Source organism: Neofelis nebulosa, chromosome X, assembly GCF_028018385.1.
Source record: "Neofelis nebulosa isolate mNeoNeb1 chromosome X, mNeoNeb1.pri, whole genome shotgun sequence".
Lineage (NCBI taxonomy): Eukaryota > Metazoa > Chordata > Mammalia > Carnivora > Felidae > Neofelis > Neofelis nebulosa.
The window spans coordinates 57,214,143-57,230,833 of NC_080800.1; the positions used below are offsets into that span (position 1 = coordinate 57,214,143).

The 16,691-nt window shown below is 40.5% G+C and overlaps 1 protein-coding gene across 1 annotated transcript in view; it reads left to right on the forward strand.

The window, feature by feature from the left end:
• The first annotated feature begins 12,964 nt into the window (after nucleotides 1–12,964).
• STARD8 (StAR related lipid transfer domain containing 8) overlaps nucleotides 12,965–16,691 on the forward strand; it is a 94,929-nt gene continuing 91,202 nt past the window's right edge. The window contains exon 1 of the mRNA XM_058712538.1: nucleotides 12,965–13,117. Coding sequence (XP_058568521.1) covers nucleotides 13,073–13,117 — 45 coding nt within the window. The 5' untranslated portion in view covers nucleotides 12,965–13,072. The remainder of the gene's footprint in view (nucleotides 13,118–16,691) is intronic.

The window sequence follows — 16,691 nt, forward strand, 5'->3', positions numbered from 1 at the left end:
TGGGGAAGGGCTTGACAATCTCTCTTTCTATTTTTTATGTAAGCCTCATGCCCAGCACAGAGCCCAGCACAGAGCCCAATGCAGAGCCCAACGTGGGCTTGAAATCACAACCGTGAGATCAAGACCTGAGCTGAGATCAAGGAGCTTAACCGACTGAGCACCCAGGTGCCCCAATTTATATTTTTAAATATAGATGTACAGCCAGATTTAGGAAGTACTGATATAGTCCAGTGTGCTCACATTACAGATGAGGGAATTGAGGCTTAGAGAGGCATATTTTCAAGGTCATATGGCAACTACTTAACCTGATATTGAAGGCCCTCTATGATCAGTTCTAATCTATATTTTTTCACCCTTAGGGTTGCTATATAAAATACAGAATGCTAGTTACATGTTAATTTCAGACATACTTATACTAAAGTAATTATTCACTGTTTATCTGAAATTTAAATTTAACTGAGTATCCTGTACTCATATTAGTTCAATCTGGCAACTCTAAGCACCCTACACCACAGACCACCTGGATGAACTTTGCCATATGTGTCAGATGTAATTTCTGAATTCCTACTTCTAAGCCTTTTCTTATGCTGTTCTCTATGTCTGGAATACTCATCCCATTATTTCCTCAAATACCACCCATTTTTCAACCTAATTCCACATCTTTCAGATTTCCTTAGTTTTTGAGCTGGTATTCATCTAGCCTCCTTCTTTCTCTACTTCCACCTCATCATGCTCTATCATGAATGAGAGTTCTTTATCTACTTGGCTTAGCACTCCTGTGGATCATGAACCAGCCCTCTGCCATAGCAGGAACCATATTTGAGTAGAGAGCAATGTGTAAACACATAAGCTCTGGAGTCAGAAGGGTTTTTCTTGAATTTCAGCTCTGCCACTTACCACCTGTGTGACCTTGGGCAAGATTGTTCATATTTTTGGGACCCCGTTTCCCCACCAGTAAAATGGGAATTTTAAGAGTAATTTTTACATAGGGTTGCTGTGAAATCTAAGTAAGATGAAACTATGTAAGTACTTAGAACAGAGCTAGTATACAGAAAGCGCTGAATGTATGTTAGCTATTGTTATAAATCACTGTCTCTGTAATCTCAGGATCGAGTACAGAGTAATGATCAGTAGTCTACTAAATAAATGAATGAATACATGAATATATGATTAAAAGTAAAAAGCCTGTATATAAGGTCCTGTACCCTACTGACAGTGGTAAACGCCAATGTGGGCAGTTTTGCACTGAAATTACATGTGCATTAGAAAACTATGTTTCCTCAGGAGAAAGTTTCTGCCCTCAAGGAGCTGCATATAATACCATATTCCTATCTGGGAGAATAAATTGTTGTTTGGAGATTGTTACACAAATGTTTGTCTCTTCTATGCTTTTATTCTCTACAGTAATTATTGGAAATGAAAATCTAGACTGTGCCTTTCACTCTGACCCTACCTTCCAATGGACTGACAAGAAACTTCATTTCCATTGGGCTTTGTTCTTTCCCTCTGTTACAGTGAAATTCATTGATTGAAAGATTGACAAATACTTGGAAATCAAGGGAGAAAAAGATGAGATAGAAATGTCATGTTCTTGGGTGCTTGGGTGGCTCATCAGTTAAGCATCTGACTCTTGATTTCAGTTCAGGTCATAATCTCACAGTTGTGGGATCAAGCCCCATGTTGGGCCCTGAGATGAGCATGGAGCCTGCTTAAGATTCTGTCTCTCTCTCTCTCTCTCTCTCTCTCTGCCTTTCTTCCACTTGCATTCTCTCTCTCTCTCTCTCTCTCTCTCTCTCAACATAAATGCAAACATACATAAATATGTAAACAGACAAACAAACATTTAGAAAAAAATGCCGTGTTCTATTCATTACTTTTCTGATTCCTCACCATTACTGTTCCCAACAAATGCAGTATTTGAGGGTTCATTGAGTCCTTGGCATTTATTAAAATGAGCAGAAAATGAACAGGTAGAGATTGAAATAAGGAGATGAGACAGGTGGTTTTCTAGTACAGTGGGATTATCGTCTGAAATCACTTATGGCTTTTTTGGAACAAGAACTCAGCATATTGCCTGATATATAATAGGTGCCAAATAAATATTTGTTGAACAAATGACTGAATATGGTTGAATTAAAGATATAGCAGAAATAAATAAATACATAGTGTTTTAAATAAAGTAAATGTGGAATAATTCTTCTACCACTTCTTTCTGCATACCATGGTCTTAGCTGAACCAAAAAAGTGACTGATTAGGCCCTGCCTCAGGAACCCTGCCTGAACTTTGGTGCAAGTGCCATTTGTAGTCACCTTTGTTAGGCTCTTGAGGCTGATAGGAACCTGAGAGGTTAGTTGGGCCAACTTTTCCCTTGTATACATCTAGTGACAGGGAGCTCACTACTTTATAATATTTGCTATGCTTTTAATCTATGCTATAATCTTTGAATGCTCTGAAAAGCTCTGACTGCTGTATCAATGACAGATCTGGTACTAGAACCTAAACCTCACTATAACCAAAACTATGGTATTCTCCACTGTACTATCCTTGGAATTATAAAGCTATATTTACTCAAAAGTGTTGGGAAAATAACTTTCTTATGGAGCAGGTGACCTAGTTCCAACTCTGAGCCCTTGCATTGACTTGCTGTGTAAAATTCAGTAATCCCTTTTCTTACTTGGCCCTCAGATTCCCTTTTTGCACAATAAGGGTTTTCAAACTGGATGGTCTGCAAGACTCAGTTCATATGTTCTAGGATCCTCTAATGCAGTCTAATCAAGATCTCATAATACAGTCGTTCTCAAAGTGTGGCCCAAGAATCCCCAGGGATAACTGAGACCATTTCCAAGCACCAATGAGGTCTTCACTTTCAAACTCTATATCTGTGGAAGGCAGGATTCTCTTCATATACTTCAACAAAAAGCAGCATATCACAGCAGACTGAATGTGGAAACATCTATAACAACTCAGTTCTCTTCTATTAAGACAGACAGTAAAAAGAATGGCAAAAAAGGTAAAACCATTCTCCTTTTCTCAGTAAATTCATTTTTGCTCCAGAAAATATTGTTATTATTTATAAACTATATTAAAAACATGTTCTAGAGAGAAGGAGTAGGATGGTGGCAGAGTAGGAGGAACCTAGGCTCACCTTGTCCCACAGATGCAACTGGGTAACTATAAGTCATACTAAATACCCCAGAAATCAACCTGAAGACAGACAGAACAAATTCCACAACTAAAGAGGGAGAACAAGCCACTTCTAAGAAAGTAGGAAGTGTGGAGACATGGTTTAGGGGGAGAAATGGAACCTGGTTCTTGCAGAGGAGAAGGACCCATGATGGTGGAGAAGGGCAAGTGAAAGAGAGGAGCACACAGGGGATCCTACAAAGAGAATGTTTTCCCATAGCCACGAACTTGGAAAATGAAAGTGGCTGAATTTCATAAGTTCTTGCAGTCAGTAGGGCTTAAATCCTGGAGTTTTAAAGGTCAGCAGGCATGGCTGGGATAGATCCCAGAGGGTACGCACTGTTCTTGGAGAGAAGGCAGGCAAACAAACCAGGGACAGTGTGGAAACAGCAATCTGAAGAGTGCCTGGGGTACACAGGGGGGATTATTCACTCCTCTCAGAGTGTGTCCATGAGAGTCAGCATTTATGGATACACCTCTCTGGGAACAAAGTAGCTAGCTGGCAACATTTCCCTCTTCCAACCCTTAGCATAAACACAGAGCCACCTGCAGGAAGCAGCTCAGTGTGGACAATGGCTGCCTAACTTGCTTGCACCAAGCCCCACCCCCCTGATCTCTGAAAGGTCTGCCCCTCTCAGTCAAGCTTGTCTCAGTCTCAGTGATGCCTCACCCCTAAAGACCAGCACAAAGCTCTGCCCATACCATGCCTCTTGAACATAGGGGTTTGCAGGGACTAGTTCCAGTGGAGGTGGTGACCAGTCTTATTTCACAAGCAAACCTGAGCACACCTAGTTAAAAATAGGCCATATTTAGGCCAGGTACCAAACACTGTGCACTGCAGGCAAGGAGACACTCTGCAGATGACTGGCCTGAAAGGCAGAACAGCCAAAACACAACAGCAGAGCCACATTGGAGGCACTCACTGAATCACCAAGTCTTGGGCACTACATGACCTTTCTTCTTAGCCCATTATGTTCAGGAGAAGGAGACATAACTGATTTTTGTAGCACAGAGAAGGCAGAGACTTATACAAAATGTGAAGATGGAGGGATTTATTCCAAATGAAAGAAAAAGATAAGGCAACAGCCAGATATAGAAACAAAATAAATATAAGTAACATGCCTGATGAACTATTTAAAGCAACAATCAAAAGGATACTCATTGTGCTTGACAAAAGAATTGAAAACATCAGTGAGACACCACAGAAATAAAAGAGTTAAAAAAGAATCAGAGATGAATTCAGTTAACAAGATTAGAAACATGCTTTATGGACTCAACAACAGGTGGGAAGAAGTAGAGAAACAAATTAATGACCTAGAAGACAAACTAATGAAAAGCAATGAAGCTGAATGAAAGAGAAGAAATATGAAACACTAGAATAGACTTAGGGAATTTGGTGACTCCATCAAATGTAGTAACATTTGTATTATAGGAGTCCAGAAGAACAGAAAGAAAAGGGGACAGAAAAATTATTTGGGAAAAAATAGCTGAAAACTTCCCTAATTTGGGGGAATAGACATTCAGATACAGAGGGCACAGAAAACTCCGTTCAAAATCAACAAAGGCAGACCCACACCAAGACACATTGTAATTAAATTGGAAAAATATAGTGATAAAGAAAAAAATCTTAAAAGCAACAAGACCAAAAAAGTGATTAACTTACAAGGGAAGCCCCACAAGGCTAGCAGGAGATTTTTTTAGCCAAAACTTTCCAAATCAGAAAGGAGTGGCATGATATATTCTAAGTACTGAATGGAAAAAAATCTTCAACCAAGAATATTCTATCTGCAAGGCTAGCATTCAGAATAGGAGAGATGAAGAGTTTCCTAGACAAACTAAAGGAGTTCATGAGCACAAAATCAGACCTGTAATAAATATTCAAGGGGACACTTTAAGTGGAAAGGAGAAATGAAAAGTGAGAATACCAAGGCAGAAAACACAAAAGCAGCAAAAGTGAATATTTCCATAAAAAAATCAGTCAAGGAACTCACAAAAAAGGATATAAACTTTAATAACAGATACCTAAAACATGGGGAGGACAGGAGTAAAGAATGGGTCCAAACTTAAATGATCATCAACTTAATATAGACTACTATTTGCAGAAGAGGTTAAATACAAACCTAATGGTAACCACATATCAAAAATCACTAATAAGCATGCAATGAATAAAAAGAAAGAAATCCAAATATATCACTAAAGAAAATCAGCAAAACATGAAAGAGAGAGACAAGCAAAGAACAGAGAAAATCTACAGAAACAACCACAAAACAAGTAATAAAATGGCAATAAATACATATCTGTCAATAGTTACTTTGAATGTAAATGGACTAAATACTCCAATCAAAAGACATAGGATGAGGGGTTCCTGGGTGGCTCAGTTGGTTGATCATCCAACTCTTCATTTTGGTCAAGTCATGATCCCAGGGTCATGGGATCAAGCCCTGCATCAGGCTCCACACTGAGCATGGAGCCTGCTTAAGATTCTCTCCCTCTGTCTCTTCCTCTGTCTCTTTCTTTCCCCCTCTTCCCTGCTTGTTGGTGCTCTCTCTCTAAAAATTATTTTTAAGGGGCGCCTGGGTTGCTCAGTCGGTTGGGCGTCCGACTTCAGCTCAGGTCACAATCTCGCAGTCCGTGAGTTCGAGCCCCACGTCAGGCTCTGGGCTGATGGCTCAGAGCTTGGAGCCTGCTTCTGATTCTGTGTCTCTCTCTCTCTCTGCCCCTCCCCCGTTCATGCTCTGTCTCTCTCTGTCTCAAAAATACATAAACGTTAAAAAAAATTAAAAAAATAATAACAATTATTTTTAAAAAGACATAGGGCAGCAGAATCATAAAATAAACAAGCCTAAAGGAGACTCATTTTAGACAAAAAGACACTTGCAGATTGAAAGTGAGGCATGGAGAAACATTTACCATGCAAATGGATGTTAAAAGAAAGCCAGAGTAACAATACTTATATTGGATAAACTAGACATTAAAACAAAGACTGTAAGAAAAGACAAAGAAGAGCAATATATAATAATAAAGGGGACAATCCAAGAAGAAGATACAACAATTGTAAATATTTATGCATGCAATATGGGAACATTTAAATATAAAGCACCATTAATAAGAAACATAAAGTAACTAATAGATAACAATACAATAATAGTAGGAGACTTTAACACCCCACTCAAATCAATGGACAGAATAGAAAATCAGAAAGGAAACAAAGTCTTTGAATGACACACTGGAACAGATGGACTTAACAAATATATTCAGAAGATTCCATCCTAAAACAACAGAATACACATTCTTTTCAAGAGCACAAGGAACTTTCTCCAGAATAGATCACATGTTAGGCCATGAAATAGGCCTCAACAAACAGAAAAATATTGAAGTCATACCATGCATCCTTTCTGACCTCAACGGTATAAAACTAGAAGTCAATCACGAGGAAAAATCTGGAAAGGTCACAAATACATGAAGGTTAAATAACATGCTACTAAACAATGAATGGGTTAACCAGGAAACAAAGGAATAAATAAAAAAATACATTGAAATAAATGAAAATGATAACACAATGGTCTGAAACTTTTGAGATACAGCAAAAACAGTCCTAATAGGGAAGGATCTAGCAATATAGGCCTACCACACAAAGCAAGACAAATCCCAAACAACCTAACCTTATACCTAAAGGAGAAAAAGAACAACAAATGAAGCCTAAAACCAGCAGAAAGAAGGAAATATTAAAGATTAGAGCAGAAATAAATGATATTGAAACTAAAAACAACAGTGGAACAGATCAATTAAACCAAGAGCTGGTTCTTTGAAAAAATTAATAAAATTGATAAACTTCTAGCCAGAAGTTTATCACAAACGAGAGAGGAGAAATAACAACAAACGGCACAGAAATACACACAATTCTAAGAGAAAATTATGAAAAACTATATGCCAACAAAATGGACAATCTAGAAGAATGGGATAAATTCCTAGAAACATATAAACTACCAAAACTGAAACAGGAAGAAGTAGAACTATTGAGCAGATCTGCAAAGAAATTGAATCAGTAATCAAAAAACTCCCAACAAACCAAAGTCCAGGGCCAGATGGCTTCATAGGGCAATTCTACCAAACATTTAAAGAAGATTTAATACTTATTCTTCTAAAACTATTCCAAAAATTTAAAAAGTAAAGAAAACTTCCAACATCATTCTATAGGGCCACCATTACCTTGATACCAAAACCAGATAAAGACACCAGAAAAAAAAAAAAAGCGTCTACAGGCCAGTATCTCTGTGAACATAGATGCAAAAAATCCCCAACAGAATACTAACAAACCAAATCCAACAATACATTAAAAAAAATCATTCATCAGAATCAAGTGGGATTTATTCCTGGGTTGCAAATTTCCTTTAATGTTCACAAATCAATCAGTGTGATACATCACATTAATAAGAGAAAGGGTAAGAACTATATGATCATTTCAATATTTGCATAAAAAGCACTTGATAAAGTATGACATGCATTCATGATAAAAAAAATAACCCTCAACAAAGTAGGTTTAGAGGGAACATATCACAACATAATAAAGGCCATATATGAAAAAACCACAGCTAACATCATCCTTAATGGGGAAAAACTGAGAGCTTTTCCCTTAAAGTTATGAATAAGACAAAGATGTCCACTCACCACATTTATTCAACATAGTATTGCAAATTCTAGCCACAGCAATCAGACAACAAAAAGAAATAAAAGGCATCCAAATTGGCAAAGAAGTAAAACTCTCACTATCTGCAGATGACATGATAGTACATATATAAAACCCAAAAGACTCCATCAAAAAATTGCTAGAACTGATATACAAATTCAGTAATGTCCCAGGATACAATATCAATGGATAGAAATCTGTTGCATTTCCATACACCAATAATAAAGCAGCAGAAAGCGCCATTAAAGAATCAATCCTATCTGCAATTACACCAAAAGCAATAAGATACCTAGGAATAAACCTAACCAAAGAATTGAAAGACCTGTATTCTGGGAATTATAAAACACTGATGAAAGAAATTGAAGATGACACAAAGAAATGGAATGACATTCCATGCTTATGATTTGGAAGAGCAAATATGGTTAAAATGTCTCCTACCTAAAGCAATCTACATGTTTAATTCAGTCCTTATCAAAACACCAGCAGCATTTTTCAGAGAGCTAGAACAAACAATCCTAAAATTTTTGTGGGACCACAAAAGACCCTGAATAGCCAAAGCAATCTTCAAAGATAAAAGAAAAGCTTGAAGTATGACAATTCTGGATTTCAAGTTATATTACAAAGCTATAGTAATCAAAACAGTATGGTACTGGCACAAAAATAGACACGCGGTTCAATAGAACAGGATAGAAAACCCAGAAGTGGTTTTCTTTTATATGGTTATCTAATCTTCGGCAAAGCAAGAAAGAATATCCAACAGGAAAAGACATTCTCTTCAACAACTGGTGTTGGGAAACTGGACATGTTCATGCAAAATAATGAAACTGGATGGCTTTCTTACACCATAAAAAATAAATTTAAAGTGGACTAAAGATCTAAATGTGAAACCTGAAACCATAAAAATCCTAGAGAGAGCACGGGCAGTAAGATCCCTGACATCAGCCATATCAACATTTTTTAAAGATATGTCTCCTGAGCCAGGGAAATAAAAGCAAAAATAAACTGCACAGAGAAGAAAACCATCAACAAAACTAAAAAGCAGTCTATGGATTGAGAGACGATATTTGTAAATGATATATCCAACAAAGGGTTAGTATCCAAAATATATAAGGAATGTATAGAAATCAATACCCAAAAAACAATCCCATGAAAAATGGGCAGAAGAAATGAACAGACATTCCTCAAAGAAGACATCCAGATGGCCAACAGCCACATGAAAGGATTCTCAACATCACTCATTATCAGGCAAATATAAATCAAAACTACAATGCAATATCACCTCACACCTGTCAGAATGGCCAATATCAACAACACAAGAAACAACACGTGTTGGTGAGGACGTGGAGAAAGGGGGATCCTCTTGTACTGTTGGTGAGAATGCAAAGTGGTGCAGCCACTGTGGAAAACATTATGGAGGTTCCTCAAAAAGTGAGAAATAGAACTACCCTATGCTCTAGCAATCACACTACTGGATATTTACCCAAAGAATACAAAAATACTAATTCAAAGAGATACCTGAACCCTTATGTTTGTAGCAGCATTGTTTACAAGAGACAAAATGTGGAAGCAGCTCAAGTGCCCACTGAGAAATGAATGGATAAAGAAAAAGTGGTATATATATACAATGGAATATTATTCAGCCATTAAAAAATGAAATCTTGCCATTTGCAAGGACATGGATAGAGTTAGAGTATAATGCTAAGAAAAATAAGTCAGTCAGAGTAAGAAAAATACCATATGATTTCACTTATATGTGGAATTTAAGAAATGAAACAAATGAGCAAAGAGAAAGAAAAGAAAGCAAGAGAGAAAGTGCATGCGTGCGCAAGAGAGAAACCGAGAAAACTCAAAACTATACGGAATAAACTGATGGTTATCCAAGAGGAGATTGTTGGGGGGGTGGGTTAAATAGATGATAGTGATTAAGGAGTGCACTTGCTGTGATGAGCACTAAGTGATATATGGAACTATTGAATAATTCATACACCTAAAACTAATATAACACTGTATGTTAATTATGCCGGAATTAAAATAAAATAAAATAAAAATATGCTCTAAAATATGTCATTTATGTTAATGTGTCTGATTTTAAGCATGTTTTTTAAAAAACTTTAAAAAATTTTTACTTAGAAAGAGAGAACGTGGGCAGGGGAGGGGCTGCAAGAGAAGGACAGAGAGAATCCCATGGAGGCTCCACACTCAGTATGGAGCCTGAGGCAGAGCTCCATCCCAGGACTGCGAGATCATGCCCTGAGCCAAAATCAAGAGCCAGATGTTCAACCTACTGAGCTACCCTGGCGCCCTTAAGCATGTTTTTTGAAATGAATAAGTAAATCAATGAACATTAAATATCTCTGTTTTGGTTTCTAATGTGGTAGATATCCATAGATATAACCCACACAAATAAAATTTCTGGTCTTTAGTAACTTAATAGTGGAGAGGGGTCTGGAGAGCAGCAAGTTTGAGAGTCACTGTTCTAGTATGTTTCTGACTTTCTGTCTTCATTTGGTACATCCTTCTCCCTCCAATGGTTCCAACTGTGATCTGCTCAATATCCAGCAGAAAGATGGACACAATTACCTTGAGAGGTATGCCATTCTTCCTAACTTACAGGTCTCAACCATACAAAGCTTCTCTTCTCCTTCATTTTGGTTCCTTAGCATGGACTGGTGATTCGGGCCTTAAACAAAGCACCCCATAATAGGCAGTGCCAGCTCCTGGGTAAGAAAATAAAGCAGCTGGCCCAGTGAGTGTTAATGTGATAGATAGCCTCCCTACTTGTCTGCCTGCCCTGATTGTTGCACTTTCTATACCCCCCCGACCACCTTCCCCGACTTTCTCCCAATTCTCCCTGCCTCCCCCACCATCAAAAAAAAAAGCAGGCTTTGTGCCTGGTATGCTGTTCCTGGGAAGTATTGGATGTGAGGTAAGGGAGGCTCTGCCTGATTCAGAGCCTCTATGGGATGTGGGAGGCAGAGGGAGGAAAGAGAGGAGGGAGGATTCATGTTAACTGAGAGAATCCACTACGTGTCAGGTTCTTCATGTCCCTTCTTCCTTAATGATAAGGCTGAGAGGTGAGTAGGGATCTTTATCCTCATCCTCATATTACAGCCAGGGAAACAGGGTCCTAGAGAGAAAGTGACTTGCCTCGGGTAGTCGCACAACAGAAAAGTAGCTGGGCTTGGATTTGAATTCAGGTCTGGATGATGCCAAATCAATGTACCTTCTGTTTTACCAGAAGGAGGGAGAGTCAGGAACATCCAGGACAGGCAGAGAGAGCAAGGGAACTAATATCTATTAAACACTTATGATGTGCTGAGCATGCTAAGTATAAGTGAATGTTATCTCACTGACTCCCAGCAGTCGTCCCCTTACATAAACAGTGATTCCGGAGTTTACAGATGAAGCAACACATTTTGAGAAGTGAAATTTTCCTAAGGGAGCACTGCTAGAAGGTAACAAACCAGTATTCAAATCTAAGTCTGTCTGGTCCCAAAGCCTGGGCTTCTTCAATAATAACAAATAACATTTATTGAGAATTTACTTTATGCCAGGCACTATACTAAATATATACTAAATGCTTTAACTCATTTTTATAGGTGGGGAAGGGATACTGTAAATGATAAAAGATGAGAGATCAGTTATCGCAACCTCCCTAGGGGACAAATGGGGAAACTGAGAGCCACAGAGTAAGTTGTATCAAGAGCTGGAGAGATTCTCATAGACTCTTGGGATGAACCTCTGAACCAAACGATTAATGAGGAAAGTCCTCAAAGATAGGCAGAGGCATCCTCAAAGGGTCCCAGGATTTGGTCCTTTCCCTAACCAGCTGGGGTCTCTGAAGGGGAAGTGAAGCCAAGGGGAATAAGTTATTCTGGGCTTTGTGATGACACATGTCTCCAGAGACCCACTTCTGGCCCTTTGCCATCGAGTTCCTAGGAGCCTTCTGGCTGCCAGCCATAGCACCCTGCCTACTGAGGCTTGGGGGAGGGAAGAATAACCACTTCTTAATGGCTTCCTGCCCATAAAGCCTCTAGAACTGCCTAGTGCTAACTTTATTTTTACTGAAAGAACTGACTTCAGTGTATTCAGGAGTTTCAAGTTCAGATTCCAGGCTAAACATAATCTGGAGGTTTCTGAGCATGGGAGTAGATAAAGGAGGGAAGCCACCATCTCCTCAGATGTTCAGAAAAGGGCTTACACCTAGGTTATCAAGCTGGGAGAGAGAGAACTATGATGCCCTGAGGCAAGCAGATCAAGAAATGGCCCTTTTGGGCTCAGATTCTCTTTGGAACGTTACCTGATTTCTTATGGGCAACATGGGAGTTCTGAGGGGAGCTTGTAATTGTTGTTCAGAATGCAATTTCTTCTTGAGTCACCCTGTACCTAACCCCAAACAGAAGTCACACAAAAGACTTGAGGCTTAGATAACTGTGACTCTGCCTTTCATTGCACAGCCAGGAAAACTGAAGTCCAGAAAGAAAGGTGCCACCTTAAAGTGCCAGTGTGATTCATGATCCTTAACTTTGAAGTGGGGATGGAGAATGACCTATTGATCAAGGGCCCAGAGTCTCCTGTCTGAGAGTTTCCTAGGTTCATACCTTTTCCTTTTCCATCAAATGCCTTCATACTTGCCTGGGTCTTGCCCAGGTTGCAGGCTCCCCTTCCTGGGCTCTTTGCCCGGAACTCTTTCCACAACTCCTGTGTGGTCTTGGTTGTACCTAGAGACCCCCAGGGAGAGCTTGTGTGTCATTCAGCAGAAGACAAGTAGGCATGCATGCCAGCGTGCAGGTGGCAGGAGTGACGGGTGAGCTGGCAGGCAGGCTGGACACGCCAGGCTTGGGAACTATAATGTTTAAGGAATTTCAACTGGCATTGGTCTCCCAGCCAACTGGTTAACGGTGCCGAGTTTGAATCAATGACCCGCCTCCTGGTCCCTCCTCCTTGGCTAGCCTCTCTCTCCCTCCCTCTCTACTTCCCTCCCTGGGGCCCTCGGGAGGCGGGAGGCTCCTGAAGAGGAGGCAAGCTGAGCTCAGGCCAGCCACTGCTTTCTGTCTCTCCCTCCGCTGGTACAGCTGATGGAGTACAGGGCCAGGGCTGATTCTCACGGAGGCCCAAATCCCTTCTAGTCTAGTCCCTAGAGAGAAAGGCCCGTGCCCAGCAGAGCTCTGCTGGACCCTGACAGCTCCCCACACCCCACCATGCCTCTACTGGACGTTTTCTGGGCTTGCTTCAGGAAAGTGAAGGTAAGTGGCTGCCCAGACCCAGCCTGCTCCACTGCTTAGAGGGGAAGGAGGGAGCTGGGGACCACTGTGTGCCGCTGGAAGGCAGATGGACTTCTGAGACTACCTTGGAGCTAGAAAGAATTGGATTCAAGTCTTACTTTTGTCACTTAACCAGCTCTATAAGTATCTGCTGTTTTCCCATAAAAATAAGTAGGCTAGCTGGCCCTTTATCATAAAACTTGCCTGTGTTTGCATCCCAGACCTTGCCACAAAGGAAATATTCTTAACTTCTATTAGCCTCAGTTTCCTCAGATTTAAAATGAAGATAATAGTGGCAATAACCTTATAGGGTGATGAGGTTGGTGTTATTGTTTATATCCTAAATGTATGTGAATAAAAGAGATATGTGTGTGAAGATCCTAGCGTGATGCCTCATATATAACATCCATACTATTACCATTAGTATGGTATTTATTATGATTATTAGTGGTACTATTATTATGATTATTATTATTAATTTCCATCACATATATCAAGCACCTACTCTGTACTAGGCACTATAGGAGTTACACAAATACAAAAAAGACATGGCTTCTGTTCTCAAAGAGGAGGTAAGAAAAGTGATCTTTATCAAGCACCTACTATATGCTAGACACTATGCTAGATAGTCGGTCAATAAATATTTGCTGAGTGCCTACTATATCCTGGACAGGGGGGATACATGAGCACAACAGGACCCACAAGGATGTGCAGGGCATGATTTCTGCTCTCAACATCCTAGGGACTGATATTTATTTACTATCTGTTATGCACCAGACATAGGCACTTTCAATACATCGACTGTGGTGGTAATCTTTACCAAAACCCATTGTTTTCCTGTTTTTATAGATGAGGAAAGGACACTATAAACAATTAAGGAAGGTCACTCAGATATGACTGGTAGAGCTGGGATCTGAACTCCTAAGTCCATACTTCTCTTGATACTATGTGGCATTCCCCAGTTTAATTCAGTAGGGAAACTTTTAAATAACTAGCCTGACTATTAAATATGGTGAAGGGAGGCCTGGGACCCTTGGAAGGAAAGATCACTTCCACCAGGAGCGACTTGGAAAGGTTTCACAGGAGGTCACATTTGGGCTGAGCCTGGGGCTTGAAGGAAGAGAAGACTTTGTCAGTCCTAAAAGGGGGGAAGGGCATTCCAGGCATGCCTGGCAGAGGGAACTTTGTGAGCAAGAGTCTGGAGGCAGTCAAGTGGTGGTGAGTTGGGGGGAGGGCTTGTTTTGTGATGTGTCTCATGTACAGGGTTTGAATGGAGAGGAACTAGAGAGGGGAAATTAGGCTGCCTCCCATAGGGTTTGCAATTGATCCATGGGTGGCAATTGATCCATGCAAATTGATCCATGTAGGTAAAGGCAATGGTCTTTACCTACAGGGGTACCTAAATGAGATTTTCACCCATCTGTGGTGAAATGGGATAAAAGTATTGATAATGTAATGCAGTTTTCAGAAAGCTAAATTAATTCACCTCAAAAGACTATCTTTATTTGGAGATTATTATGTCCTTCTAATGGGATGGGGTCCAGGAGTGAGAGATTTTTAAAATATCTGCCCTTAGCAACATAAAAAGTTTGTAACACTCTGTTCCTTTATTTATTTATTTATTTATTTATTTATTTATTTAAAACATTGTCTTTCTCATCTATGAAATTCCAAAGTCTAGAGACTGTTGTTTTAAGGGATAAGGAGGATTTCAGTAAAGTAGGGATACATTTAAGTGGGCACTTTTAAGAAACCTACTCCAGCAGCCTTCAATTCCAGTGTGGAAGAGCCCAAGTGGTGACACAGCATCATGAAGGTGGCTGAGATGGAAGTGAGGGTGGATAGGGAGGAGATGATGAGAGATGGGTCTAATGATAAAGACAAAGCAGGGTGGAAGCAAAAGCACCTATGAAATTTGACACCCGATTGGCACCACTGTTCACTACTCTGGCTAACCACTCTGGGTACTTGGAAAGGATTTAAGTCACTTTGCACTTATTACCTCAGTCTTTCAGACTCCCAGCAAACACTTCCTACCCATGCCAGCCTTTTAGACATTTTGTGAGTAGCAGAGCCCCCCAAAAGGCTTGGACACCTCTATCCCAGGTCCCCGACACTAGAACACAGACACATTCACTCATGCATGTCCACAAACACAGGATGTACACGTTTATGTGTTTATAGTTACATGCACATATGCATAGACACACCATTCAAGTGCACACACACAAATATCAAGACAAACACATTCAAATGCACACACACACAGAGATAGTGCATATCCACAATCATGTAAACTCACACACACATGCCTGCATTCACATACAGAGATAGGCACACATGTACACAAATAAATACCCTCCCGTGTACAAGCAGGCAGGCACACACAGACCTAGGCATATACACAAAATTGTGTAGACATACAAAAGTATGCACATGGCACAAAGGCACATGTGTATGCATGCACACACACAGGGCTGTTGCAGATGTGAATCAACATGTGGCTATATCTCAGGGCTAAGAGGCAGCTTGCCAAACTCACATACATGCTACTTTTCCAATGCTGCTGCTTTGAGGCCCCAGTCAGATAAGCAGGGCTTCTGAGCTTATAAACCCAGGCAAGGGTACGCGCTTCTATGGGCCACCCTCCCTTTCTGAGCCAGGCCCCCTTGTAAGCAATTGCATGGCTGTGGGAAAGCTGATGGCAGACAGGGGCATGGCTGTGGCAGAGTCTTTCATAGCTGAAAAAGGTCTTTCAGATCATCTCATTCAACTTTCTTGTGGTCCTAATGGAGAAACGAAGCTGCCTACCATCCCACACCATATGGAGCTCTCCAACAACTGAAGAAGTATGAGAAGAGGGATGCAGAGAAACTTAGGCCTGAATTCCACCCCTCTGACACACACACACACACAACACACACACACACACACACAACACACACACACACACACACACACACACACACACACACTGGATGTGTGCCTTTGAACAAGTCCTCTCTGAGCCTCAGTTTTCTTATCTGAAAAATGATAGTAATAAGCACTTGCCTCACAGAGATGCCATGAAGACTTGGGGGAGGTTGCGCCTTTAATGTGCTTGGCATAGACAATGTGGTCAACACATGACCTGTTAGAAGCAGAATTCCAAACTGCACACTGGGAGCACCAGAGCAAAGAACAAGGGTTATTCCGTATTTGGAAACTCCAAGGTTAAGATCTCAGGCCTTACTTGCTCCTTAGGAAGAACTTCCCTGCAGCACTCTACTCTGGCCCTGCCTGAATCTAGGACCAGAAACAACCCATTTGGGAGCTGAAGAATGACACCTCAGAAGCCAGGGATACTGGAAAGGTAGCAAGAGGCCAGGGCAGGGCCCAGGACTACTTTGAGCTGCACTGGGGTTAGGGGCAGCCAAGGGACAAGATGTTTGGATGTGAGACGAACCCAATATAAATAGTTCCATATGTGTCTGATGTGTCTTCCCTGGAGGCTAGCAGGGGCCAGAAAGGTATAAATGGCCTCTCAGCACAACCAAGCATGCATATAAGTCTCTCA